Source organism: Rhinolophus sinicus, linkage group LG07 (genome assembly GCF_036562045.2).
Source record: "Rhinolophus sinicus isolate RSC01 linkage group LG07, ASM3656204v1, whole genome shotgun sequence".
Taxonomy (NCBI): Eukaryota; Metazoa; Chordata; class Mammalia; order Chiroptera; family Rhinolophidae; genus Rhinolophus; species Rhinolophus sinicus.
The window spans coordinates 88,652,085-88,677,117 of NC_133757.1; the positions used below are offsets into that span (position 1 = coordinate 88,652,085).

Genomic DNA, 25,033 nt, shown 5'->3' on the forward strand with positions numbered 1-25,033 from the left:
GCAGACTGCAAGAGAAAGGAGCAGGACGCAGGGGTCCCTCTTTTACTTCACAACAGGAAATGTCACAGACACCATCAAAATGGGAGGGGGTGGGGGCAGGGAAGTTCCCCTGTCCCCTGTGAGGGGGACAGGAGGGAGGAGGAGAGCACCAGTTCTGTCCGGCCAGAGGGAGGCAGGCCGGAATGGCAGAGCGGAGGTGTGGGTGGGCGGCACTGAAGCCCCCATCCCATTCCGTCCAAGGTGAGGTTCCTGAGTAACAAAGGGTCCGGGAGACCTGGCAGGCCTCACTGGGGGGTCCGGTTTCTTTTCTGTACTCGGAATTTGAGCTGGTGGGGTCGTCCCCGAGGGGGCTGCAGAGCTGGCCTCTTTTCTGAAACGAGAGAGAGAAGGAGAAAAGGGACCAAGGGGTGGGGGGTGGAGGGCAGGGACCAGACAGGGAGAGCAGTGAAAACCAGACCCGGGGCCTGGGAGGCAGAGCCACAGGGCAGGGCGGGAAGGCAGCAGGGACACACATGCAGGATGGCCATGTCTGGCGCAGCCAGGTCACAGAGGGGTAGCCGGTGGTAGGAGCACAGCAACAGGGGATGGATGGATGGGGAGAAAGCTGGTGGCGGGGAGAAGGCCTGCAGGGATGGGCACAAGATCCGCGCACTAGGGGAAGAAAAACAGTCTCCCGCAGAGGGGAGCAGTCCACAGAAAGGATGGACCTGAGGGAGAGTTCTGCTCTCTCCTTCTGGCTGCTGCAGCTACAGAGTGTGTTAGACACACACACACACACACACACACACACACACACACACACACACACACAGGATCCTCTCATGGAGGTCCTGTTGTCTGAACATGGCAGCACAGACACTGACCCAAAGGTTCACACTGACCCACAGACTCACACAGACCCACATCCCTTCACACACAGATACATGAGCAGGCACATAGCACACACGCACATACACATTATCAGCCATCCACCCATCTGTGTACATGTGCACACAACAGATACACACTCCAGCATGCTCATACCTACTCATGTCCAGGGGACACACACACGCACTCTCCTGTGAACACACAAACATGTGCAGTGACACAGACAAACACAGGGTCACAGAGGCATGTGCATGTCACACCCACATGTTCACCAGTCTGTCTGTGGCCATTCTGGGGACCACGTGCCTGGCACAGGGGCAAGCATTCAGGGAAGGTGTGTGGATCGAATGGACACCCAGAATGCCAGAGATGAACTGTGAGGTAGAAAACTGCCTGCTGGCATTCAAATAGCTAGGTGGGCCTCTGACAAGGGGAGCCCTGTTACTGGTCTTCGTCAGGAGAGGGGCCTGAGATGGAGAGCATTCGCCCCCAGAACACCCTACTTCTCCAATCCATTCTCAGGTGGGCCAGACCTCTTGGGGCCAACAGGAACCCAGGGCCAAGAGGTAGAGTCCCCAAGTCCCTCGGTAGGGCTCTTCAGTTAGAGCATCACAGGGACGTTGATTGAGGGTCTGTGGAAGCTGCCTTTGAACTAGCCCTGCAGGAAAGTGGGGTGGGGTGGAGGGGATGAGCATCCTATGACGGTCCTGGGGTGTCCCCGAGGAACTTATTGGTGACTACGCTGGGAGCTCATGGACTAAGCAAAAATTTCCCTGAAATGTTTGACCATGCCTTCCTCTTATTTGCACCCCAAATACCTAGTACAGGGCCTGGTGCATAGCAGGGATAAAAAAATACTTGCCCAATGAATGAGTGAATGGGTAAGTGAATGGCTCAATGAATGAATGAGAGAAAAATAAGTCCTAGGGAAGGCCTGCTTTAGCGTCCCGGGGTGGGGCCCTGGCCCAGTGGGGGATGGACAGCCTCCCGTCAGAACCAGGGGGCAGGTTGCAGGAGGGGCAGGAGCAGGGAGTGGGATGGCCATGGGCCCAGACAAGGAGACGGCACTCACCCTCCAGTGCCAAATGCCCCGGAAGGTGGCTGGGGTCAGACTGAAGGTCTTCAGGCTCTTTCTTCTCCTTCTTGGCTTAGAGTCTCCTGGCTGGTTGTCCCAAAAGTCCAAAGAGCCCCCTCCTGGGAGCCAGAGTCAGACGCCCCATGCCCTGAGGGCTGGACCTTGATGCCCATTGGTGAGGGTCCTCTGCAGGTTTCTTGTGCGACAGGGCAATGTACGTGTGTGTGCGCAGGTATGCACGTGTGTGTGTGCGTCTCTGTGCAGGGCTGAGGGTGGGGTTGGCACAGTGCCACGCCAGGGCAGGGCAGTAACCGTGGATGGAGAGCCCTGGGCTCTAGGCCTGACAGACGTGGTGTCAGTCCCCCTCTCTCTCCAAGACTGGAGCAACAGAAGGGCAGAAAGAGACGAGAGTAAGCAGGTAATGGTTTCCCTGGGGCCAAGCCCACATGAGTAGGTGTTAACGTCCCCTCAGCCCTCTGGTGAGCACCTCCTAGGAGTTCCAGGTGAGCACAGGGAAGAAAGGGGTTTGCATTGCAAGGGGAGGATCTCGGAAAGCAGAGGGCAGGGACTGCAGGCACTTGAAGCAGAGCAGAGTGGCTGGCAGTGCCAAGCAGGGAACCAGTACCCAGGGACAGTGCATGGCATCCAGGCGGGGCAAGCAGGGGTGTAGGGCGGCCACAGAGGGGGCTGGAGGATGCAGGATCCTGGGCAAAGGAGGGGAAAAGGAAGGCAGCGTGGACGGGCCGTGGGCTTCCTGCCTTCCTGCCACCCCATGCCCAGCCCACCAGGCGTGCTGGGGGTGAGGACCCCTGGACTGCTCCCCACAAAGCCTTTCCGCTCCCCCACACTCAGTTCCATGGAACGCCTTCCCTGCACTGCCTGTGTCCTGGATCCTACAGCCTCTGCAAGACCACCAGTTGCTTCCCAGCCTAGCCCCAAGGCCAAGGACAGAGGGGTCAATCAAGCAGCAAGAGGTTTCCTGGGACCTCTGGCGGTCAAGCTCAGAGTGGCTATGATCTACCATTTATGCTACCTGAAGATGGGGCCATCAAAGGGGCTCGACCCCAAGCCTTACGTGGGGAAGTTCTCAATAAACTAAATAACAATAAATATGTAAGTATAATAATAATAAAATGAATGAATGAAAACATTGCTTAAATGAAGAATAAAGTAAAATAAAATCAATGCCGGTTGGACCTGAGTCTCCCACTGAGGGTGGAGGGGGAGCAGGAAGGCTTTGGTATCATAAGGAGGGAGGCTCCTTCCAGGCCACGAACCCATTTGGCACCTGCAGGATCAGATTAGAGATCTGGCCCACAGAGTCCAAAGCAAACACCCTCCTGCTCTCTGCATTTCATCCTATCCTCTGGCCTCAGGGCCTGCCCTCTCTCAGGCTTCTGACACCTGGACCTCCCTCTCCCTTCATTTCTGCTTGTCTGGGTCCTGCCCACGTCCTGCCTACATCCTGCCTGGCCTCAGGCCAGCCGCCAGAGAGCCCTAAGGGCTCAGGAATAATAGGGTTCAGGGCAGAGGGGCTGGCCTGGTGGTGGAGGGCTAGTGGGGGAGCAGTGGACAGACCTTGCTTCGGGCAGCAGGGGGTCTGGGGAGAGCAGGATGCAGCAGCAGGAAGCAGGGGAGTGGAATTGGAGCTGGGGAGTCAAGGTTACCTGAGAAGAAGTGGGCCTTGAAGCCCTTTTTGGAGACAGTGTTGTCGGACTTGAACTCCACGCGCATGTTGTTATATTGGGAGGTGATGACCTCCGGCTTCTCGGAGCCACAGAACTTGCCGTGTAGCTTGGAGTCGGCTGTGAGTCCGCTGCGCACCTCCACAAAATCGTACTTGCACACCTGCAGGGCAGCGCAGCTCCAGGCCCACCTCCTCCAGGAAGCCTCTCCTGACCACCCCCACCCAGGAGGCTTCCTGTGCTGTGGCTCCTTTCACCTTCAGTTACCTGCTTTATCGAATCTAACAATTCAAAAGAGGGTGGCCCCGCTGCCATTTGATGGATCTTCTTGTGTTCCCCACACAAGCCCAACACCAGGTCCTTCATTCCCACATGCCACGTGCTCCCAGGGCTTCAAGGCCTTCTTCCCTGAGCTCCCCTGCTTCCCTGAAACCCTCGACATTCTTGGAGTATTTCTTTCAGAGGCTAGGAAGCAGATATTGCGCTGGGCTCCCATGCCTCAGACCTTCCTGCGTCTCCTCAACCCTGGGCGGCACTTACATCGTTGCCCTCGGTCTCGAAGAAGTCGAACTGCAGTGAGATGCGGTACTGGGTGGGGGCCACCAACTGCCAGATGCAGTTTTTGTTAGGGGGGTACTCCTTGGGCCAGCCCGGGCTGGTGATGGAGCCATTGAGCTTGGTGAGGAATCCACCACAGGCAGCTGGGGGCACAAGGGAGGTGGCATCACCTTCCAAGAGTCCCCGCTCTAGGGAAGGGCAGGAGAAGTGGGCTGGGTGCATTAAGGAGATGGGGGCTTGGGTCTGGTCTCTCTGGAGGGAAGGTGGCAAGGACGGGGCAGGATATCTTCAAAGCACAAGGAGTTGATGAGTGAGTGCGTGTGGCCACTTCTATTTCATGCAGGCCAGGCCATCTGTTGAGAGGGAGGAGGGAGAGGAAGGGAGGGGCTCGAGGAAGGCAGCGCCGGTGGGCCACGAGGACTGGAAGGCATGGAGGGGAGGCTGCTCGGAGGTGAGTAGAGAGAAGCCATTCACTAAGACCAGGCTGAGCTGGAGTCGGTGAACCACAAAGTACTGCCACCAGCGTCTTGGAAACATCGATAGGGAGAGGCTGAAACTCAGTGCCTATCTGAAAACAGTGGTTTCCAAATTGTGGATCATGACCTTCTGGTGGGTAAAGAAATCAATCCGTAGGTCAACATCAGCATTCAAAAAACAGAATATGGAAAAGAGAAACAAAAATGCCAGAGTACATCACCCTTGGTGACAATGTATTCTGGGGGATGGAAATATGAAATGTATTCCTTATCCACAAGTGGTAAAGAAAGTGCTAGGGAGTCCTCGCCGTTTCAAGAAGGGGTCTGTCCAAGGGCATGAGAGATCTGGCTGGAGGGTTTGGGGTAGGGAGGAAACAGAGTCCTGGGGTAGTCCGGGAATACTCACCCTCGCAGCGGCGCTTGTCCGGGGCCAGCTCGTACCCAGGGTCACAGCTGCACTTGTAGCTGCCCAGGGTGTTAAGGCACCGCTGTTCACAGCCCCCACGATTCGGCCGAGAGCACTCGTCCACCTCTGCAGGTTGGAAGGAAAGGGTGTCAGTGACTCCCAGGCCAGGGCCCAGGTTCCTTCTCTTGCTTTCTGCTTAAGAGTCAAGTTCAGGGTCCCTCAGGCTTCCTGTGACCTCTCCTAGCCCCATTCCAGAGCAGGAAGTCAGCTTTGAGCCACTCAGCTCTGAGGCCATGGCCTCCAGGGCCCCCCGACACCCCATGACTGCTCAGGACCCACTCGGTCCCCTGGGGATTCTTCTCATCAGAGCCCCAAAGGGATAGGTAGTGACGTGAAGGAGGGGACAGGGGGATGCTACAGAGCCTTCCTTCTGCTCACACTGGCTGGGCTGGTGGCCACCACCATTTCCTAGTGCCTCCCCTACGCTGGTCCTATCTAAGAACTATTCTTTCATTTCTCTTTCCATCCTTACATGAAGCCTGTGATGGAGGGGATATTACCACCCCCACTTTACAGAGGAGGAAATGAGGTTCAGGCAGAACCCTCTGCCCAAGGTCACGCTGATAAATTGTCCATACTGCCTGGTTTCCGCCCTGAGCGCCTACCTCCTACAGCACTTCCTGCCTCTAGGCCTTATGGGCCCTCCTTCCGTACAAACTGTTGGACATGAAAGCGACTCCTGTGTTGTCATTTCAATTCATAATCAAGCACCTACCATGTCTCAGCTATTCTTACGTAAGTTTGTCATTTCCTCAATGAGGTATACAGTTTTTCAGTGGGGTTGACCTTTTCTCCCCAGTTAGGCCATAAATTCAAGGGCAGGGGGCCAGAATCTATGCATCCCTCACAGTCTCTGTGTCGAATGGGTGAATGAAGAAGGAATGACCTTATCCCACCACTATTCACAATAGCCAGGATGTGGAACCAGACTAACCGTCCATCAACAATAGTGCCTGCGGTCTGCAATATTGTCTGGTACACTTAAACACCGTGTTCAGAGGGTTGTTCGCACGCTAAGCATTCTTACCACAATGAAATAAGATTTAACAATGAAATAAGAAAATAACAAGAAAGAAAGGAGGAGACGGAATGGCCACGGGGTGGGTGGGGTGGAAGGACAGGGTAGGAGGCACCTTTGAAAAAGTTGACAGCGAAGCCAGCTTTGTTAATGGATCCGTCTGAGACGAACTTGAGCCACAGACGGCTGGACGTGCTCTTGATGTCATCCGGCTTCTCGTAGCCACAGTAGCGCCCGATGAGGGTGCTGCTGTCACTGTGCCCATCACGCACCTCCAGGTAGTCATAGGCACAGCTGTCATGGCGCTCGATCTGGGTGTCGGGGGCTCAATCAGCAGGAGAAGCTCTGGTTGCCAGAACCCAACATCCAGAAGCCCTCAGAGAGGTGGGCTGCCCTGGGGGCAACTGGGGCCCGAAAGGATCGCAGGGTCTCGGACCTACCTCGAAGGACTGGAAGGTGAGGCCCACGTGGAAGCCCTCAGACACTTGGATCCGCCAGATGCAGACTTTGCTAGGCCGATAATCGTCTGGGTAATTGGGCGACTGGATGTGGCCATTGTCCTTTTTCACATCTCCCCCACAGATGGCTTTGGGGACACAGTGTGAGGTGGGAAAAAGGGGAGGCCAGTGAGAATGCTCTGCCCTGCTCGAGAGCCCCACTCCCTTTCCTACATCCCCCCAGCGTCCCAGGGGGCCCCCCCTCCCCATCCCAGCCAATCCCACCTGGATCTCTGCTTCCTCCTCCCTCCTGGGCACTCAATCTTGCCCCTAGGGTGCCAGGAGGGGCTGGTTCTAGGATGCCCAGGGACCCCACATCTGACTCCTCCCTATCCTCCATTCTTAGTACCTTCGTAGACTGCAAAGAAGCCCTTCCCGACCCAGTTGCTGCTGCTGCGGAATTCAACCCAGAGGCGGCTGTCGGTGGAGACGATAGGCTCGGGGAGTTTGCCCCCACAGAAGCGGCCTGCGCAGATGGTGTGGACAGAGGGGCAGGGGGGCCCGCAGTGAGTCCCTCTCCCCTTCTTGCACCAGGGCTGTCCCTCCAGGAAGCCTGCCCCACCTGTCTGGGGGGCTCCGGGGCTCTGGCATATATTCCCAAGACTGCACACCCTTCAGTGGGCCTGTGTCTGGTCCTGGGTCCAGCTTGGCCTTGAAGAGCCAGTACCCTTCTAGAGGATTTCATGTACTTGAGAGATAGGATATGAGTCTGGTTCTAGGAGGAAAGGTGAGTCCTCACAATAACCAACTGTACATGAGAGCATATTACCATCATTACATATATTTTCTTACTTGATCTCCATGTAAACAATAAGAAAGAATGAAGACAGCTTTTCTTGTACATTACAAAATGTGTCATTTGATCAAATGCAGAGGATGCCACAGGACCGCAGATAAATCCCAGGATCCGGGGACTGAGTTAGAAAATGTCCCCTTTGAAATAAAACCTGACAAGAATCCACACAAGTGGATGAGGCTGGCCATCTGTGGAATTCTTCGTAGTCAAGAAATCAACCAGGGATGCTTTGTGTATTCTTAATAAGATGGATGTTTCCCAACTTTCAGGAAGGGACAGGGGGTGCTGACCTAGGGATGTAAGTTATAAAAAGAAACTGCAATCTTGGAAAAGCTCACACGGCTACAGGAAGGAAGTGTTGTAATAGCAGCTGCTTTGGGCAATAAGAGATATTCGAGTATCAGAAACTGGGGGGAAAATATGATTAGCAAGGGTTTGTCAGCCTGCTGCCGGCGCAGGCTGTGGGACAAAGGTTCTACTGCTGAGGAGCAGTCTTGAGTTACTTAGAATGGTGTCCAGATTGAAGGAGAATTCATAAAGCTCCTCAGGCTCGATGCCAATACTCTCTTAGAGCACCTCTCTTTGCCCTAAGTCTATGTCTGTTAAAGCACCTTCTCTCTTTTGGTTCTGACCCACTCATTCCCTACTCACTCACCACCCCCTTGTGTAAACAAGTTTGGGCCACTGTGCCATGGCGGGAGCCCTCATGGTGTACCAGACGGCACTGTGGGCACCCTCAGGCCAGACCTTGCAGACAAAGAAAATGGAGCCTCTGAAATCACTCAGATGAGGAAGAGAGCCTGGAACTGTGGGGATGCACAGAATAGGTTGTTCATCTCCCTCTGTCAACTCAGATGACTCCCGCCACCCGTACATGGACAGCTACTCTGAGGGAGACCCACTCTGAGGGAGGCCCTATACCAAGGACCCTGAGGTCCAGACCGGGAAAGGGACTTGCCCAATGTCATACAGCTAGTTAGTGATGTAGCTCGCAGGCATGGTTCCCACAGCAGGGTGCTGCCCTTGGCCGTCCTGGGGGAGCATGAAGCCATTCTAAAGCAGTCGGCTGCAGAGGAGGCAGGGGTGGGCTGGCTCATTACCTCGGAGGGGTGCCTTTCTCCAGAAGCCATCTCGGACCTCCACATAATCGTACCAGCACAGGCGGCTGCGGTACAGGTCCATGGATGTGAAGTTCAGAATGATCTAGGGGAACAGGGGGAGGAAGAAGGTTACGCTGCTCTCCACACCTCACAGGCCTCACCCGCCAGCCTCATGACCACGGCCCTGCTTTCATGAGGTGGTTTGCTGCGGGTAACAAAGAGTTAAGAAGCTCCCTGGCACAGAAACGTCACTCCTCCCCAGCTGTGTGCCTGTTTGGAGTCCTGCATTCTTCCAAGATATCCCAGGCCAGTCCTCCCTGAAAATGCGTGGCCTCATGAATATGTGCGTGAGCAGGCTCATTTTACTGATTCCCTTCATAAGGAGCCATGGCTTTGGGTTAAACAAACCCAGCTCTCCTCATGGTCAACTTAAATCATATAAATCATAGTACCTTTCCCGGGAAGAGGTCTCCTCAGTGAGAGAAAGGACACAGGTGGCGTATGGTACAGGGGCTGAAATAGGAATGAAGGGCCCAGAGGGAACAGGCAGAGGGAAGACAGGCCAAGTCACTCATCATCACATCTTTACTGAATGCTGACTCTGGATACGAGGTCACGTTAACTGCAGAAGGGAATGTCCTTCCCCATCTGAATCCTTCTCGTGAACGAGTTTAAGATACATTCCTGTCAAGTAGCTCAGGACTTAGAAGGACAAGATATGTGCATGAAAAATCACTTAGTGAAAAAAACCTCAAGACTCCAATCACATGGGCCTGGATTTGAATCTCACCTCTGCATTTCCTGGTGTGAGTCTTTGGGTAAATCACCCAACCTCTCTGAACCTCAGCTACTTCACAGGTAAAATGCAGAACATTTCACCCTGACACAGTACCTCACAGGTACAGGCAACGCCCCTGTACAAGTGCCTCCCACTCACAAACTCCTTTCAGCCTCTGAACCCACCAAATGTTCACCTAATCCTGGAGGAATGTGACACCTTGTTAAGTACCAAGTCTCCCAGTAGGAAAGCACATTCATAAGTAGAGAAGCACACTTTCTAGGAGGGAAATGGCTTCCTTAGTAGTTTCCAGAATGAGCTCCCAAACCGGTTGCGTATTCTAAGTCCAACAAGCAGAAACTCCAGAGAACAGTTTGCTGGGAACAGTGAGGTGTGTGCACTGGACACGTGATAAGCCCAAGGGGCCCACCTGTGTGGTGCCAGCAGGGTTCCCTGCTGGAGGAGAAAGGGGTCTGTCTCCCCTCTGGCTCACTGCCGAATTAGAAGCAGACAGAAAAAGAGGCCAGAATGAAAAAGATCCCAAAGCAGGTGCTGGCAATCGCTGTCTGCAGCCAGTATCAATGCTGCGACCTGTGACCAGTCAAGGAAGAGCTTCTGGCTGATGGTCACGCTCTAACACCAGCCCTGTCAAAATACTTGGTGACTTCAGTATCTACCTCGACAATTCTTTCCATTCCCTGGCCTCTCCGTTCCACAACCTTCTCTCTCCCCGTCTCTGCCCCTTCTCAGCCACACATAGCATGTGCTCCAGACCCCATCCTTCAGAATCTCAAGTTCAAGGACCCCACTCTCCATCCACATGCCCCAATTTTTCCTCGTTCACTCCCTTTATGTACTGAGCCCATAATCCTTCCAGTTCACTATGACCTTCAATCCCCCGAGCCTATGGCATTTTCACTGCCTGTCACCTTCAGTTCCTCACATCTCTCCTTACCTAGCTTGGACCCATGGTCCATCTTCCTTCTTTTCTTTTGATTCATAAGTTTAAGTATGTTTATGTTTGGCGACCTTTTATTAACTGTGGTACTCTGAGGTGTAAGCGAGTGCGATCGTGTTTTGAAAAGCCCACTATATCACTCTTGATAATTATTATTAATCCTTGACAGTATTTTTATAAAAATATAAGTCGTGGTATTTTGAAAAACAGGTTGAAAAATCTGTTTCAGCTCTTGCTATGGAGCCAGTACCCTATATTTTATCCTTTTAGAAAATGAGGAAATATGATCGCAGAGGAAGTTTAATTCACTATGGAATCCTTGGTGCATGGCACAGAGTAGGTGCTTAATGAATATCTCTTGAATAGATTTTTGCTTTTAGGAATATATTCAATAGAAATACTTGCCCGAGTGTATAACAATATAAGTTTCAAGATATTTATGGTAGCATTTTTGAAAACTTGGGAAAACTTCTGTCAACATCCATCAATAGAGACCTGCAGGGGATGATTAAATAATTAAATGAAGGGACATCAAGATGATGGTATGATAAGCAGCCATGAAAATGACTGAGTTAGATCTGTCTGTGCTGACATGGAAGGATGACCATGATTTACTGTTGAGTGAAGGGCAAGTTACAGAAGACCACACACACACACACACACACACACACCTAGAAGGTTATGGAAGGACATACTGAGGACTGGCATTTGGAAGAGGATCAAGGCGATAATATTCCATTCTTACCTTATGCATTTCTATATTGTTCAAAACTTTTACAACATGCATATGTTCTCTTACATATAATAAACAACACAAAAATATCTTTTAAAGAGTTGCTGGATGAAAGAAGGAATGCAGAGGGCCGAATGAGGGCACTCTAGCTTCTAAACTTACACCCTCCTCCACGACTCTGGGTGGCCTCACTGGGCCCGCCAATCAATTTTGCTCACCAGCTGTGCTAAGAACAGTAGCAACTGTCCCCTCCTCCTCGGAAACAACCCTGGCTCTGTCCAGGGCGGATCGGCTCAGACCCTCTAAAGAAGAAACCACACACACCCAGCCGGCGGAACCCCAAAGGGCCCACCCGAGACCTCCTACGTGGCAGGAGGCACCAGAGGTTGCCTCACACGGGAGGAAGCGACCTGTGCTGGTGGTTAGGGACTCCTACAAGGAGGCAGAGCCATGACTATATTGAGACCGGAGGTGTCTAATTAAGAGTTGTAACAACTTGTCATGTGGAAACAGCTGTGCTCTGGTGGCAGGGGCACTCCCCTTTGCCAAAGAAAACCTGGCCAGCTCTACCATTTCCTGATGTTGGGCCTATGGCTTCACTTCTTTGTGTCTCAGCGTCTTTGTATGAAAAATGGAGGTGATCCCCATGACTGCCCTGGGGAGTCAGGGGATTCAATGAGATACAGGGTACGGAGTCTCCAGGTGCACCCCACGTGTGCTCCTCGTGTTTGTTGGACGCTCTCAGGGAAGAATTGGGAGAACATGTCACCCCTCGGGGACCCACTGTCTGGCTTCAGTCTGGTCTTGCTGCACCATCTTAGGCCCATCATCTAACGCCTCTGTGCCTTCCTTTCCTTATTTGTAAGATGGTAAAGGTAATAATCCCTGTCTCATAGGCCTGAGGGGAATTAAATTAACGTAGTTAAAGTTTACAACGGTGTCTGACACATGTCTGTGGAGTTGAGTTTGCTTAAGATATTTTGATATTTGAAATGGTTCAGACCAGAATCCTGGAAGTAAGAGGGAGGCAGATGGGCCCCAGGAAAGTTGGCCAGGGCCCACTCATTTATCAAATGCTGAACAGAGAATGGGAATAGCAGTTGACGTTGACTGAACTCTCACTATGTGATATGCAGTGCTCTAAGCACATCACGGACATCAAGTAGTTTAATCCTCATAGCAACCCCATGAGGGAGGGACTGCCACCAGGCCCATTTTACAAATGGGGAAACAAAAGCACAGAGAAGTTAAGCAACTTTCTCGAGATTATACACCCAATAAAGAGCAAAGCTGGGAGTCAAACCCAGGCCCACTGGCTCTTAAACTTACGCCCTTAACCACCACTCTATGTGGCCTCCTCATGCCTGCCAATCATTTTGCCCGACAGCTGGGCAAAGGATGAGCCTCAACTTCCCCTCCATCCTCAGAGCCCCACACCCTTCAGTGCCTGAGAAGCAGGACTTAGGGGAAGGCCTTGCACAGGCCTTGCAAAGGAGGGAGGGGTCATCTCTGTCGGTTGGGGGATGAGAGGTGGGAGTCGGGGAAGGCCTTACAGAGGAGGTGGAATTGGGGTTGGAACTTGAAGAATAGGCAAGATAGCAGAAGGCAGGGATGAGAATGAGGGTGGATACTCATAAATCCAAAAGGCATGTTAAACTTTTATCTTCTTCACTCCTCTGCAACATTTGACCATGATCTCCCTCTGAAACCACTTTCCTCCTCACAGAGGCTGGCTTCCCAGCTCGGGCGACGCTGTAAATCCTCTTCAGGGTAGCTGCTTATTACGTGCAGTGTAGAGACCTGTGGATCCTCAAAGAAGCCTTCCAAAGAGGTTCTTTCTCTTGCTTGACATACTCCTGACTTGCACAGTTGTATAAGGTAAGTTTGCATTTCTGGCAATAAGCCAAGAACTGGGAAGCCAGTGGAAAACAACCTTTCAGCAGCCAAACAGAGGCCAAAGTCCACCAGCTGACACCGGTGGGTTTATTTAAGGCTTACTGTTGAAACAGCATAGACTTTGGAATCAGACAATCCTAGAATTGAATGCTGCTTCCACCACGACTACTGTGTATACTTGGGCACATTTACTCATGCCCTTTGAGCCTCAGCTCCCTCATCTATCCAATAGGGATATCGTGCCCATGTCACAGAACCGTTGTTAAAGAATAATGAGGTCATGCAGGTAAGATGACTGATACTTTGCCTGGAACGTAATTGTTAAGTAACAAAGAGTGGCCGTTATTGTATGATGCCATCCTCTTCTGGCTCCCCAGCCTCCGCAGGCCTTTTAAACAGTCTGTCTCCCAGGGTTCTATCTTTCTTTCACTTACAACTCTACAGTCTCATTAGGACCGTGGGTGGGTTTTATTTTTTGCTACTTCTACAACCATGCGTTGATTAACCTGGAATTTTTACCTGCAGCCCACATCTCTCCCTGGACCTCTAGGCAGGCCTCCGATAAAGGATGGGAAGTCTTCTTGGAATTATGGAGGGAGCAGGTCCGAGGCACACAGAGGCTCAGCAAAGCCATGTGTCCACTAGAGACTAGGGCCAGCCCATGCCAGCCCAGGGGAACAGGGAAGAAAACAGAGCTTGACCAAGCTGCCACGCCCCTGCCGAATGAGCAAACCTTCTCAACAGGAAAGAAAGGAACGCTTTACCCTACTCTGCGCTCCTTGGGGCCGGGGTCTGTCTCATGTACATTTCCATCCCCAGTGCTGGCCACATAGTGGGTACACAGGTTTGCTGAAGGGCACTTCAGGAGTTGCTGAAATGGGACGGGGCCTTAGAATACACACAGCATTGTAATCGCAGACTTTTGTGTCATAATTCAGGTTCTATGAGATTGTGGGCAAGTTACTTAATTTTTCCAAGTTTGCTTTTTTCTCCTATACAAAATGAGGGCATCATTAGTGCCCCGCCTATAATAATATTGTTGTGCTAATTAAAAGATATAACACATAAAGATCTTAACACATGCCTGGCCAATCACATGCTCCATAATCATTAGTTGTTATTATTATTTGTGGTGAGATTTCCAAAGGCTGGAATAGTGAAGACCCTTGGCAGAGGGATGAAGGAAGCCGGGGCACAGTCAGTACAAGATAGCAAAAAGGATCGCAATTTTTAAGTTAGATTCAGAACAAGTACAAGGAAGGGATGGGTTCACTTTTAAGGGAAGATGGTAGAACGTTAACCAAGAAAGATGACAGAATGACTCAACCTTCAGTAAAAATCTGCCATTAATGAAATAATCTTCAAATTACAAAAATAAAATAAGCATAGTTTTGAAAGTAAATGAAGTTCAATAACATATAAGGAGTCAGTGAGCACCTCTTTAAGTTGGCTCTTGTGTCTAGGCTCAAGAATGACATCAGAAGACATTCAAATAACTTGCAGATGTGATCAGTGTCTGTAATTTTGAGAACTCAGAACAAAAGCTTTCCCAATTTCAGAGGGGTTGTATGTGGTGCGCGTTGCATGTGTGTGTTGGGAGGAGGGGTTTGGAGTGAATTCTGGGAATTGCAAACCACCGAGCTGAATGTCAATTTCCAATTAAACAGATGGTTTGTGACCATTTAGGAAAAAAACATTTGATGACTAGGAGTCACTTGGGGTTAACTTGAAACAAGGCATGTCACAAATTACACTTCCTTTTTAAAAGGGGTTTTACTAAGTGGAACAGTAGACTTGATTTGGTTAGGCAATTCATCTACATATTTGGCATTTATTAACCACATCCTGTGCCAGGGATATAAAGATGACAATGGAGTGGTCTCAGAAGAAGCGCACATCCTGGTCAACTAGGTGGTGACCTGTGGCTGGATGGTAATGACATTAAGTGGTGTCATAGCTGGTGGAACAACTCTGCCTAAAACCTACCCATTAATGGCTCACCGTCAGTGCAGAGGGAGATCTTATATCTGTTTTGATTCATGTCCCATTCAACATTTTGATCAAAGACCTGGTTCCGAAGACCCAGAAGGCATGCTTACCAAATGAGCTCATGACAGAGTAAAAGGGATGGCTACCTGTTGGAAGGTGCAGTTCAGATTCAAAATGATCTTGAGCACTGTTGGAATGAACAATGTGACCAGAAATAAAACCTAATCCAGCTCAAGGCTACTTAAGGCTGCACTAGCACATTAAGTACCATATTCCAATCAAGGGAAACAAAGTCTTAATGCTGACTCTTGGGAGCAATAAAAATACAAAGGACTCAGAAGGTCTAGGGGTGGGTGAGAGGTCCAGACTCCATGTGAAAAGCCTGTAAATGGATCCGAGAAACATTTAGAAAAGTGCCTGGCACACAGTAAGTGCTACTTGCGAGTTAGCCTTCACTTACAACTACTGGTAGAAGCCCCTCCTCACTGTCGTGCTGCGTCATTCGTGTGGGGTGGATGTGTTTTACTGTCTCCTGGTTGGTCGCTCACACTACACTGACTATGTGCTCCTACTTTGCAGCCCTGACAGGAGGAGACGTTTAGTTACCTTCTCCCCAGGTGTGACAGAGATGCGCCAGACGCAGTGCATGTGGGCAGAGTAGCCGTTGGGGTACTCAGGGGAGGAGAAGTTGCCTGTGCTGTCTTGAAGGGTCTCTCCACAGGCTGTCAAGGAAAGGAAATGTTTGGGTAGCTGGCTGCAGGCACCCGATTCCCCAAACCTCAGGCTTCCCCACCCTGCACCCTAGCATCCTTGGGGGAGAGGAGAATGGCTGAGGAGAGGGGAGGGTCTTGGGTGGTCCTGTCCCTTTAAGATCCACCCCCTTCTCACAGACAAGCTCACACCATCCGATCTCCCTGCCTAGTGCTACAGGGTGCCCTGTGGTCAAGGCAAGTGGGTTCTAGAGTTAAGGTCAGGTTCCTGTGGTGGACCTCACTCTTCCTCACTCCCTGAGAATTGCTCTGCTCTCCCCATTTTCTGCTCCTAGTGCCCCTCATTCTCCCAGACCCTCAGAAAGTGGGTGGCTCAGCATTTCACCACCACCTGATTCTAGTTCCAGTTTGGTCCATAACTTGAACACTGCCCCTCCCTGAGGGCCCCCTCCACCAGGCAGCTTTGGCCTTCTCTAAGACTCACAGCTTTAACCTCCCTGGTCCCAAGTCCTGGCCTCTGCCTGCCTGGGGCCATACCCTCCGCTCCTCCCTGGCCCGTCCCTCCCTGCCCCAACCTGGGCACTTGTAGAGCTTTCGGGCCTGGGCGATGTCCCCTTTGCTGAGCCGTGTCCTTTGGCCGATGGGAGGTTTCACCCCGTTTACCTCGTACTTGGGAACAATGGTGTCCAGGAAGATGCCCCTGAGGAGGACAAGCCCAGTCTGGGTGAGAATGTGATGGAAAGAGGGGTGGCATGCCTGTGTGCGTCCAAGGTCACGGCCCTGCCAGAACCCAGACATTCCGCAACGGGGTCAGGGACGGGTGGAGACATCTCACCCTGTCATTAAGCTGCCCACTGACCAGCAGCCACCCTGCTCCGTGGCAGCCACACCACAGGAGACTGGGGGAGCCCCAGAAACACTTTGGGAGGTCAGGGACCCACTGGTGCCCCACTCAACCTGGCCCCAACTCCCAGCCCCAGGAGAGCTTCAGACCCCTTGTCAATCATATCTCCAGCCGCACCCAGTCAGCTTCTGTGGCCCCTGTGCTAATTCAGCCCTGACTGCACTTCTCCCAGGATGACCCCATGCCAATGCTTTACCCTGTTGGCATGGCTGCTTCTGAAAGCACCTGGGACAAAGCCAAAGGGCAGGTTCCACCGTGGCCAGACCAGACCCTGGGACAGCCCCACCAGCTCACGATCCATCAATGTCTCAGCCCTCCCAGTTCCTGCCTGTGAAATCCTGGGTGTTTCCATCTGAGAGAAGGGGAAGCAGGCAGCTCCACCTCCCCAGGGCCCCTGACTCACACCAGCTGGGTGGGACTCAGCAGGGAGAAGGGAGGGATGTGGCAGAAAATGTACAGGCCCCCCTGCGGGTGTGGGGAGAAGGATGACCTCACCACCCTTCCTTGGTCTCCGTTCCCTCAGGTCTGGAGGCAGGAAGAGTGGGTCTAGGAGAACTGAGGAGAGGGGGGAGGGCTGCTGTCTGGGACTGAGCGGGAGGGCAGATAGAGGATGAGGAAAGAGGCAGGCGTGGGAAAAGTCCAACGGGAAGGAGGGTGAGGAGGACGAGGGTCGGTTACAACACAAGGCTCAGAAGCTGGTGTGGGGGAGGTTGGCCCACTACCTTGGGGTTCTGGCTGTAACTCTGGAAACCTGGGCCCAGGATAAAGAGTAGGTGTGTATGTGCTTGTGAGGTGGGGAGGGAGCTGGTCCAGAGCAGAATCCAGTCTTTGCGCAAATCTGCCAATTACCAAAAGGCAGACGGATGAGAAAAGGGTGCTCCCAATTAGAAAAATGTGTCCCCCTTCGGTCTTCAGAGGAGGGATAAGCTCAGCTCCTTTGGGCTGACACAGTTTCAGGGCCACAGCGCGCGGCTTGCCGAGTGGCTGGATTTCAGCCTCCTGGGCCAGGTGCGCGCGGTACGCACAACTCTAGGTGAAGAACCTACGCTTTGTGAGTCCTGGCCCTGCCATGGGCCCACGGTAGAAGAGGATAGAAGCAGGCGGGCAGCACCACAGGTCCTCTGCTTGGGGGCTGCAGCTACCCAGGACCCACTCTTGTCCTTGCTAACTACCCTACCAGGGCAGCCTGGTGCAAAGCAGGAGGCCCACAGAGGGCAGGGCTGGGCTGCCCCAGAAGAGACCAGGCCCATCTCTCACCTGGAGAACGTGTTCCGGGCATAGTGCATGATACTGTCGAAATCGTAGGTCTCCCCCAGGGACTCCACCTCCTGGACCTCCATCTTCAGGAAGTTATACTCCTGCCCTGCGAAGACCAGGAAAAGGGTGTGGGGGGGTAGGAGGGGGCAGGTCTGTGCAGGATGCAGGATGGGGAAAGGGGTCCTCCCTGTACTGGAGAGATGCCCCCCTACCTGAGGGTCCAGGGAGCAGCCAAGGGAAGCTTGGGGGGAGGGGCGGGTCTCTAGAAGAGTGTCCAGCAGAGGGGCAGAGTGAAGGAGGACGTGTTGCAGGGAAGGCTCAAGGGAGTATGGGAAGGAAGTGCCCATTTCTAGAACCACAGCAAGATGAAAGCAGTGAAGAGTGGAGGAGGCCTGGGGAGAGAGGGAGGAAACAGGAAGGGAGGGAAGAGAGAGCATAGCGAGGAGAAAGGAGAGAGAAAAAACCCTTAGAGGACAGAACAAAGGGCAGAAGACTGGGTAAGTGAAGAGAAAGGCTGTGGCAGCATGAGGGACAGGTCGACCCCTCCCCAAACACCACCCTGAAGGCCAGCTGGGTTCTGGCTGCTCGGGATGGCTCCTGTGTCCAGGACCTGGCCCCTTCCCCACTGCACACACACAGTAGCTCCACAACTGATCTGTGGTCCCTGAGCTGCCACTCGCCAGAGCAGATGCCTCCAGGGTAGGGTCTGCACCAACCTGCCCTGGGCAGGGCTAAGACTATATGCTGAGTTGACCAAAGGTGATGGCTCCAGGGAGCAGCTGCCGTCCCCACCAGGGGCCCTGGAGCAGGGGCTGGGGAAGGAGCCACAGTGCACCCCCCAACCCCCATCCCCCACCCCAGATCGAAGCGCGTACCTGGCTGGATGTTCTCGCGCACGATGGAGACGTGGCGGTCCCGGTCTGGCCTTGTGTGCTCGTGCCAGAAGCCAATGACGTGGCCCAGCTCATGGACCACGATGCCAAACTTGTCACAGTTCTTGCCTATGGAGATGGCCTGTGGGCCCCCACCACGGCGACCCACGTAGGAGCAGCACCTGGAGGGCGGGGCCAGCTCAGGGGGGCGGTCCCGAGCTGGGGGAGTGCATCCACTCAGGGGCCGGGCTAGGCTGCCAGGGGGGTGGGGAGCAACGGGGCAGGGGTGGGGCCTGAGCCTAGGGGTGCCCAGGCTGTGTGATGGGGTCACAGCCACATCTGGGAGCATTACTGGGGAGATGCCCCATGGCAGGAGGGGACAGATGATGCAAGGCCTTGCCCAGGTGGGGCAGCTGCAGTGCTCAGGGCAGAACATGGGTTGAGGAGATAAATGAGGGTGCTGTGCCCAGGGGCCCCTGCTCACCCGCAGGGTCGATAAGTGAATACAATATAGCTGTCCTCATCAGTGCGCTCCAGGAAGGTGACACAGGTATGCTTTTCCCAGTGCCTCATGGCCTGCCGGAAGACTGCCCTCTGGCTGCCTGCCGGGATGAAGGAGTCCAGGCTGTCACAGTGTCCAGATGAGCCCACCACCACCCACTGCTCAGGAGTGGACGCCAGATAGCAGAAGGTACCACTCATACTACCATGCACGGCCGGGCTGCCCCAACATCACGCTCACCAGTGAAGTTTCCCCCAATGACAAAGGGGATGACCCCATCGGGCCATACGCGCTCTGGTCTGGAAGTCGCTGCCCGCCGGCTCCGGGTCCTGCTTCTCCATCTGCCACGGCTTCTCCTCTGAGGCTGCCCAGTAGCACGCTGGCAGTTGGGAGTAGAAGAGTTTCCTGGAATTGAAAGAGGAAGACATTGGTAGCAAGTGAATGAAGAAGACGAGGGGGAAACACATTATAATCAATCCTCATTATTGGGGGATTCCATATTTATTTGTAAACCAAAATCGATCCCCTCAGCTCTTTCATGGTCACGTACACAGAGCAGTGAAACATTTGAGTCACCGAGCGTGCACATTCCCAGCTGAGGCTGAACAAGGCGATGCCTGCCTTCTTGTTTCAGTTCTCATGCTGTAAACACATATCTTTTTCACAGTCTATTTAGTGCCATGTTTTTCTGCATTTTTGTGCTTTTTCTGTTGGTGATTTTGCTATTTAAAATGACTCCCCTCTGCCCCACCCGCTAGAGCTGTCTAGTGTTCCTATGTGCAAGAAGGCTGTGATGGAGAAAATGCCTGTGTTATATATGCTTTGTTCAGGCATGAGTCACAGTGCTGTTGGCCATGATGAGTTCAATGTTAATGATGCAACTGTATATTAAATAAAGCATATTTAAACAGAAATCCACATGAGACGGGGCTACGTATTGATGAGTTATGAAAATGTTGTGACCAGAGGCTCACAGGAACTTAATTGTTTTTCTCCTAGGAGTAATGGCTTAGTAGTTGCTAATTAGGTGTTTGCAGTGACTTTATAGAATGACTATAAGGTTACTGGATAACTTTACTCATAACTACCGTGAATAGTGAGGGTTGACTGTAACAGAAAAAAAAAAAAAAAAAGAACAATGGTGTACTCTTTTTCTAGGAATTGTGGGGAACAGAGACTAGGAAATGGTCCCTTCTCATCCAATAAACCTTCATATTTGTGGTGCATACAGAACTTGATGTCTTCTTTAAGTATTCCCAAATACATGTTCTCATTTGACACAGTAGGTCTCTTGGTTGAACTGGGCACGTCTCACTCTCTACCTTGGACAAAGGAGGAAACTAAGGCCAAAGATTTGCCCAAAGTCATGTGGTGGGTTAGTGGCAGCCCAGGTGACCCAGCTCATCCATTCTGCTCTCCCCTTGTACCACGTCTACTAGTCCCCACTAAGGTCAAGTAAGCCTTGCTAGTTAACAGGCCACTAGGTCACCCTCCAATGCCAACTGCTCTCTGGGAAAATTTGATCTTCAATCCATGGCTGCCCATGCCGGGGTCCTGCCCCATGCTGGACAGGACAACTGCCTGGTGCCACCAGAATGTGCTCATCACAGGTCCCAGGTAAGCATCTGCGCCCGTTGGCAATGGGAGAGTTACCTGTGGGCAGGACTATGTTCCAGATCCGGGAGAAGGCTGGACAGAACTGAGCCAGTCCAGGCCTCCTTCTCCCCACTCCCTCACCCATGCACAAGTGCCAGGAGGGTTGTTAGGTGCTTGGACCACACCCAGGGATAAGAAGGACCCATCCCTGACCTTGAAGAGCTTTGAGTTCGGTTGGGGAGGTAGCACACGAACAAATTGTTGCACTATGAGGCACCGAGTGAGTGGCTAACAGTGTAAGTACAGAGAGGCCACAGAAAATGGAGGCACAGTCATGTCTGGGGGATGATCAGGGAAGATTTCACAAGGAAAGCTCTTGAGATGGACCTTGAAGAATGCATAGAAGCTTGCAAAGTGGGAGCAGGAGGAGAAGCCAGGTGGGACTGTGGTGCTAAGAAAAGAGCATTAGATTTGGAGTCAGAGGCTTGGGTTCCTGTCCCAGCTCCGCCACTGACCACCTTTGTGATCTTGAGCAAGTCACATCACCTCCGTGGATCTCAGTGTCTGTATCGATAAAGCGGGAGTTGTCCTGACACCTACCTTTGAAAGTGGTTAGGGACGGTCAATTTAGATAATGCTTTTGAAAGGCCTTTGTAAACTGGAAGCAAAAAGAATGTTGGTTCTTAACTCCTGGGAATGTCTATACTTGCTGTTCCTCTGGGAAAAGGATAAAGATATCCTAAGAGAAAACAAACCCTTACAATGGGTTCATGCTCATGGCCTCTGAGCCAGAAGGCTGGCTGTGAACAGGGAGGGTCCCTGTCTCTCCAATTCTGGAACCCATTTCTGGGACATAGGAGGGACGGCCCGTACCCAGTGCACCTGCAGCTTTGATAGAAGACCTGCGGCTTGTACGCTGTCTGAGATCCGTGGCCTGCTGCACCTGGAAGGCCCTTAAATCCTCCTCATCCAGGGCGATGTCCCCAAGGAAGGCAGCTAGAGAGAAAAGAAGAGACCAGGGGCCAAGTTAGTCCACCTACCCAGCACTGACAGCCCCAACACCATGGCGCGCCCCTGGCCTCCACCGCAACTTGAATCTTAATCATTCTCTGAGGAAGGAGAAGGGCCACGGGGGCTTGCTCTGGAGACGTCTTGGGAGACTCATGCTCACTTTTTAGTTGGAATCCCGGCAAAGCTGATGCCTCAGCCCCTACTTAGCCCCACAGACATGGTCACGTCATTTACTACATCATTCTTCAGCAAATACTTAGTAAGCACCCACTGTGGGCCAGGTACCACTCCAGTGATTAGCAAGACACATGAGGTCCCTGCTCACACAGAGCTAACCTTCAATAACACACAAAGGCACTAATACCGAACTTGAGAATTCCAGACAGTGATGGGTGCTATAAAGAGAATAGAAGGGGGTGGGATGATAGTGTTTACTTTGTGGGCCCATGACCTTGGCACTGTGTTGAGCGGGTGGTATTCACTCCACAAATTCCATTTGAATTACAATGAGGGGAGGACAGGAAAAAGAAGTGGAGCGATAGTCACCTTAGGGAAACCAGGACACATGATGGGAGCTTCCCAGCCAAGAGGAAAACATTTAACAGTTCTCAAGTGACTCCTATCTGGAGTTCCAGGGTCCCCTCTCTGGAGAAAGAAGGGCCTGGGGGAAAAGAGCCCCCTTCATAGGCCATTTTGATTTCTGGAGCTGGGGAGATATTTCCAGACTGATGGGCTAAACAGTCTATCTGCTTTTTAAGAAGTTGGGAGCGAGAGGAAGCAGAGGCCTCAGAGCTGAGCGCTCTGGAAGGAGCTCAGATGTGAGCTTCAAGCAGGAATGGGATGGGGGGCAGGGCGGGAGGCAGAGCAGAGGGCAGCTTCCCTGCAGCTCCACCCTGGCGAGGACATCTGCTTCTCATCCCAGTGCTTCACAGGCCTGGCGGGCAGCATGACACAAGTTGTTTTAACCTTGAGGCCTTGCACACAGGTTTCTCCTCCCCAGATGGCCTCTGGGTGGACACACACACACACACACACACACACCATCATCATACACAGAATCAGACACACAGGGTAACATCCACACCCACGCCATCAAACACAGAGCTGCAAAGTCACAGAGACATCATCCCAGCACACACAAGCCGGGCTGGCAATGCCCTGGAACGTGGAAGGCACTGGATACTGTGTGAGTGAAGTATCACGTCAGTATTCTTTGAGTCTGCAAACACATGCTCACAGATACACACTCTTCTGTAGCCATGACCTAACGCTGGGTCAGCAGAATGTGAGAGTGACTGTAGCAGTTATCTAGGCTAAACCTTCTAACCTTCCTTTTTACAGATGCAGAAACTGAAGCCCAGAAGGGAAATGATTTCACCGAGACCATGCTGCTAGATACTAGAAAGGCTGGATTTATAATTCAGGCCTCCTGGCTCCCAGTCTAGTGCTCATTGCACTCACGTTCATTACTTCTGCAGAACCCATACAGTAAATATATATACACAAAAGCACACTCAGACACACATGTCCACCACACGCAGTCACAGACAATCCTAACAAATACACATGCACAGGCTCCAATACACAGAAACCGAGCGCAAGTTCTGAACTCATTAAGCTAGCAATCGCAGCAATAATGACCTCCTATAAATGTCTGTTGAAATTTATGTGGTGTTTTCCAGTTGACAAAGTGTTTTCATGTTAATGAATTCATTTAATCCTGGTCCACCCAGTACATGCCCATTAAGCCGTACTCCACCCATGCATTTGCTTAGGAGTGTCCCATTACAAATACATCGAGAAAGAACCTGGCGGCTAGGTTCCAGCCCACCTCCCTGACTTTAGTGATCAGAATACTTGGGCCTAAGAGGGTAAATGACTTGCCCAAGGTCACCAGGTAGTAAGTGGCCCAGCATCCCTTCCATCCCATGAGAAAGAGTCTCTTACTTAAAATGTCACCCTTGGTGGTCTTGGCTCAGCAATAGATGGGACAGCAACAGAAGACACTTCTCAGCTGACATGCAAGGGTGGCCTTAGGAAGGAGATGGGATGGGAGGTACATTTCAAGGAGGCATGGTGGGTCCCTACGTGCCATCATTCACACCGGCACTCACGGGTCACATGAACTCTCCCATATCTTTACACACTTTGCCCCTTTGCAGTGACGTTGCACCTCTAGGCTCACACGCCCACACCCACGGACATCACCATATATGCATGGCTGGACACTTAATTCTTTTTTGGACATGGCAGCAAAGAGCAAGGTCTTTGGAGTCAGGCAGACCTGTCTTTGAAGCCTAACCTGGCAACTTCTAGCGGACAAGTCATATAGACTCTTCTAAACCTCAATTTTCTCCTATATAAAGAGGAGCTAAGAAAAGAAACTGTCTCCTAGGATTTATTTACATGAAACCAGGCATGTAAACAAAGCACTTAGCACAAAGCCTAGAGCACAGTGAGCACCTACTAAATGGCCACTGTGAATATTACCCCAATAACAACCCCATAAGCTCAAGTTCAGCTCTCCCCTTTCCCAGGGCACACTGGTTCACCCATATTGGCCTTCCAGCCCAGTGAAGCAACCCCCTGCCCAAAGAGCTCAGAGGCAGAACCTCGAATTCCAAGGACAGAGCCCAGGGAACTGTGCTGGCCTGTGGGACCCGGGCAGTGTGGACAGGGCAAGTGGAAGGCGGGTCAAGGCCTGGGCTGGCCGCAGAGCTCATCTGCAGAGCGGGCGCCCTGTGGTGGGGATGTCATGGCTGAAGAATGCGTGGGAACAGTGGGGGTGGGGAGAGATGGGGTGTGCAGGAGCGCCCTATGGCCAGGAGCTGAGCCTAAAGGCCCTGCTCATTTGGGATTCCTCCTGGGGAAGTGAAGTAATCTAGATGCTGGGAAGTGAGGACACCCCTCTTTACTTGGAAGGAAGCCCTGCAATCAGAGTCAGGGTAGTAGTTGTTTTCAACCCAGAATCAAAAGTTTTTGTTTTCTGGCTGAAAACCAGCCAGGACCACTCATGGCTGCTCCACAGCCAGGTCCCAGGAGTATGAAAGGAAAGAGAGAGTGCACTGGACCCCATGTACCCATCCTTCAGGCTGGCCTTCTGAGTGCACGTCTCCTTCCCTGGGGTGTGGCAAGGCACCTCCTTCCGTGGGGCAGGAGAGGAGCTGGCTGGTGTGATGGAGCCCCACTGCCATGTGTACCAAGCGTACGCAGGTCCCATGAACACAAATGCAAGCTTCTAGCTAGAGAAGGACATGCTCAAGTTCCCGCAAACGCGTGCATGTATTGT

General features: G+C 52.2%; 1 protein-coding gene across 4 annotated transcripts in view; it reads right to left on the bottom strand.

Moving 5' to 3' along the window:
- BMP1 (bone morphogenetic protein 1) overlaps positions 1-25,033 on the bottom strand; it is a 37,869-nt gene that overhangs the window by 8,225 nt on the left and 4,611 nt on the right. Inside the window, exons 2-16 of one of the 4 annotated variants that reach the window (XM_019714378.2) lie at positions 21,607-21,729; positions 19,378-19,542; positions 19,120-19,237; positions 18,639-18,817; positions 17,764-17,869; positions 16,178-16,302; positions 15,499-15,614; positions 8,539-8,641; positions 6,992-7,108; positions 6,586-6,731; positions 6,261-6,456; positions 5,068-5,193; positions 4,168-4,328; positions 3,610-3,790; positions 7-370 (exon numbers count right to left, since the gene is read on the bottom strand). In XM_019714378.2, the coding sequence (XP_019569937.1) occupies positions 285-370; positions 3,610-3,790; positions 4,168-4,328; positions 5,068-5,193; positions 6,261-6,456; positions 6,586-6,731; positions 6,992-7,108; positions 8,539-8,641; positions 15,499-15,614; positions 16,178-16,302; positions 17,764-17,869; positions 18,639-18,817; positions 19,120-19,237; positions 19,378-19,542; positions 21,607-21,729 (2,048 nt within the window). In that variant the 3' untranslated portion in view covers positions 7-284. Of the gene's footprint in view, positions 1-6; positions 371-3,609; positions 3,791-4,167; positions 4,329-5,067; positions 5,194-6,260; positions 6,457-6,585; positions 6,732-6,991; positions 7,109-8,538; positions 8,642-15,498; positions 15,615-16,177; positions 16,303-17,763; positions 17,870-18,638; positions 18,855-19,119; positions 19,238-19,377; positions 19,543-21,606; positions 21,730-25,033 lie in introns of those variants that run through there. The other 3 variants (XM_019714355.2, XM_019714347.2, XM_019714369.2) reach the window with 3 other exon arrangements.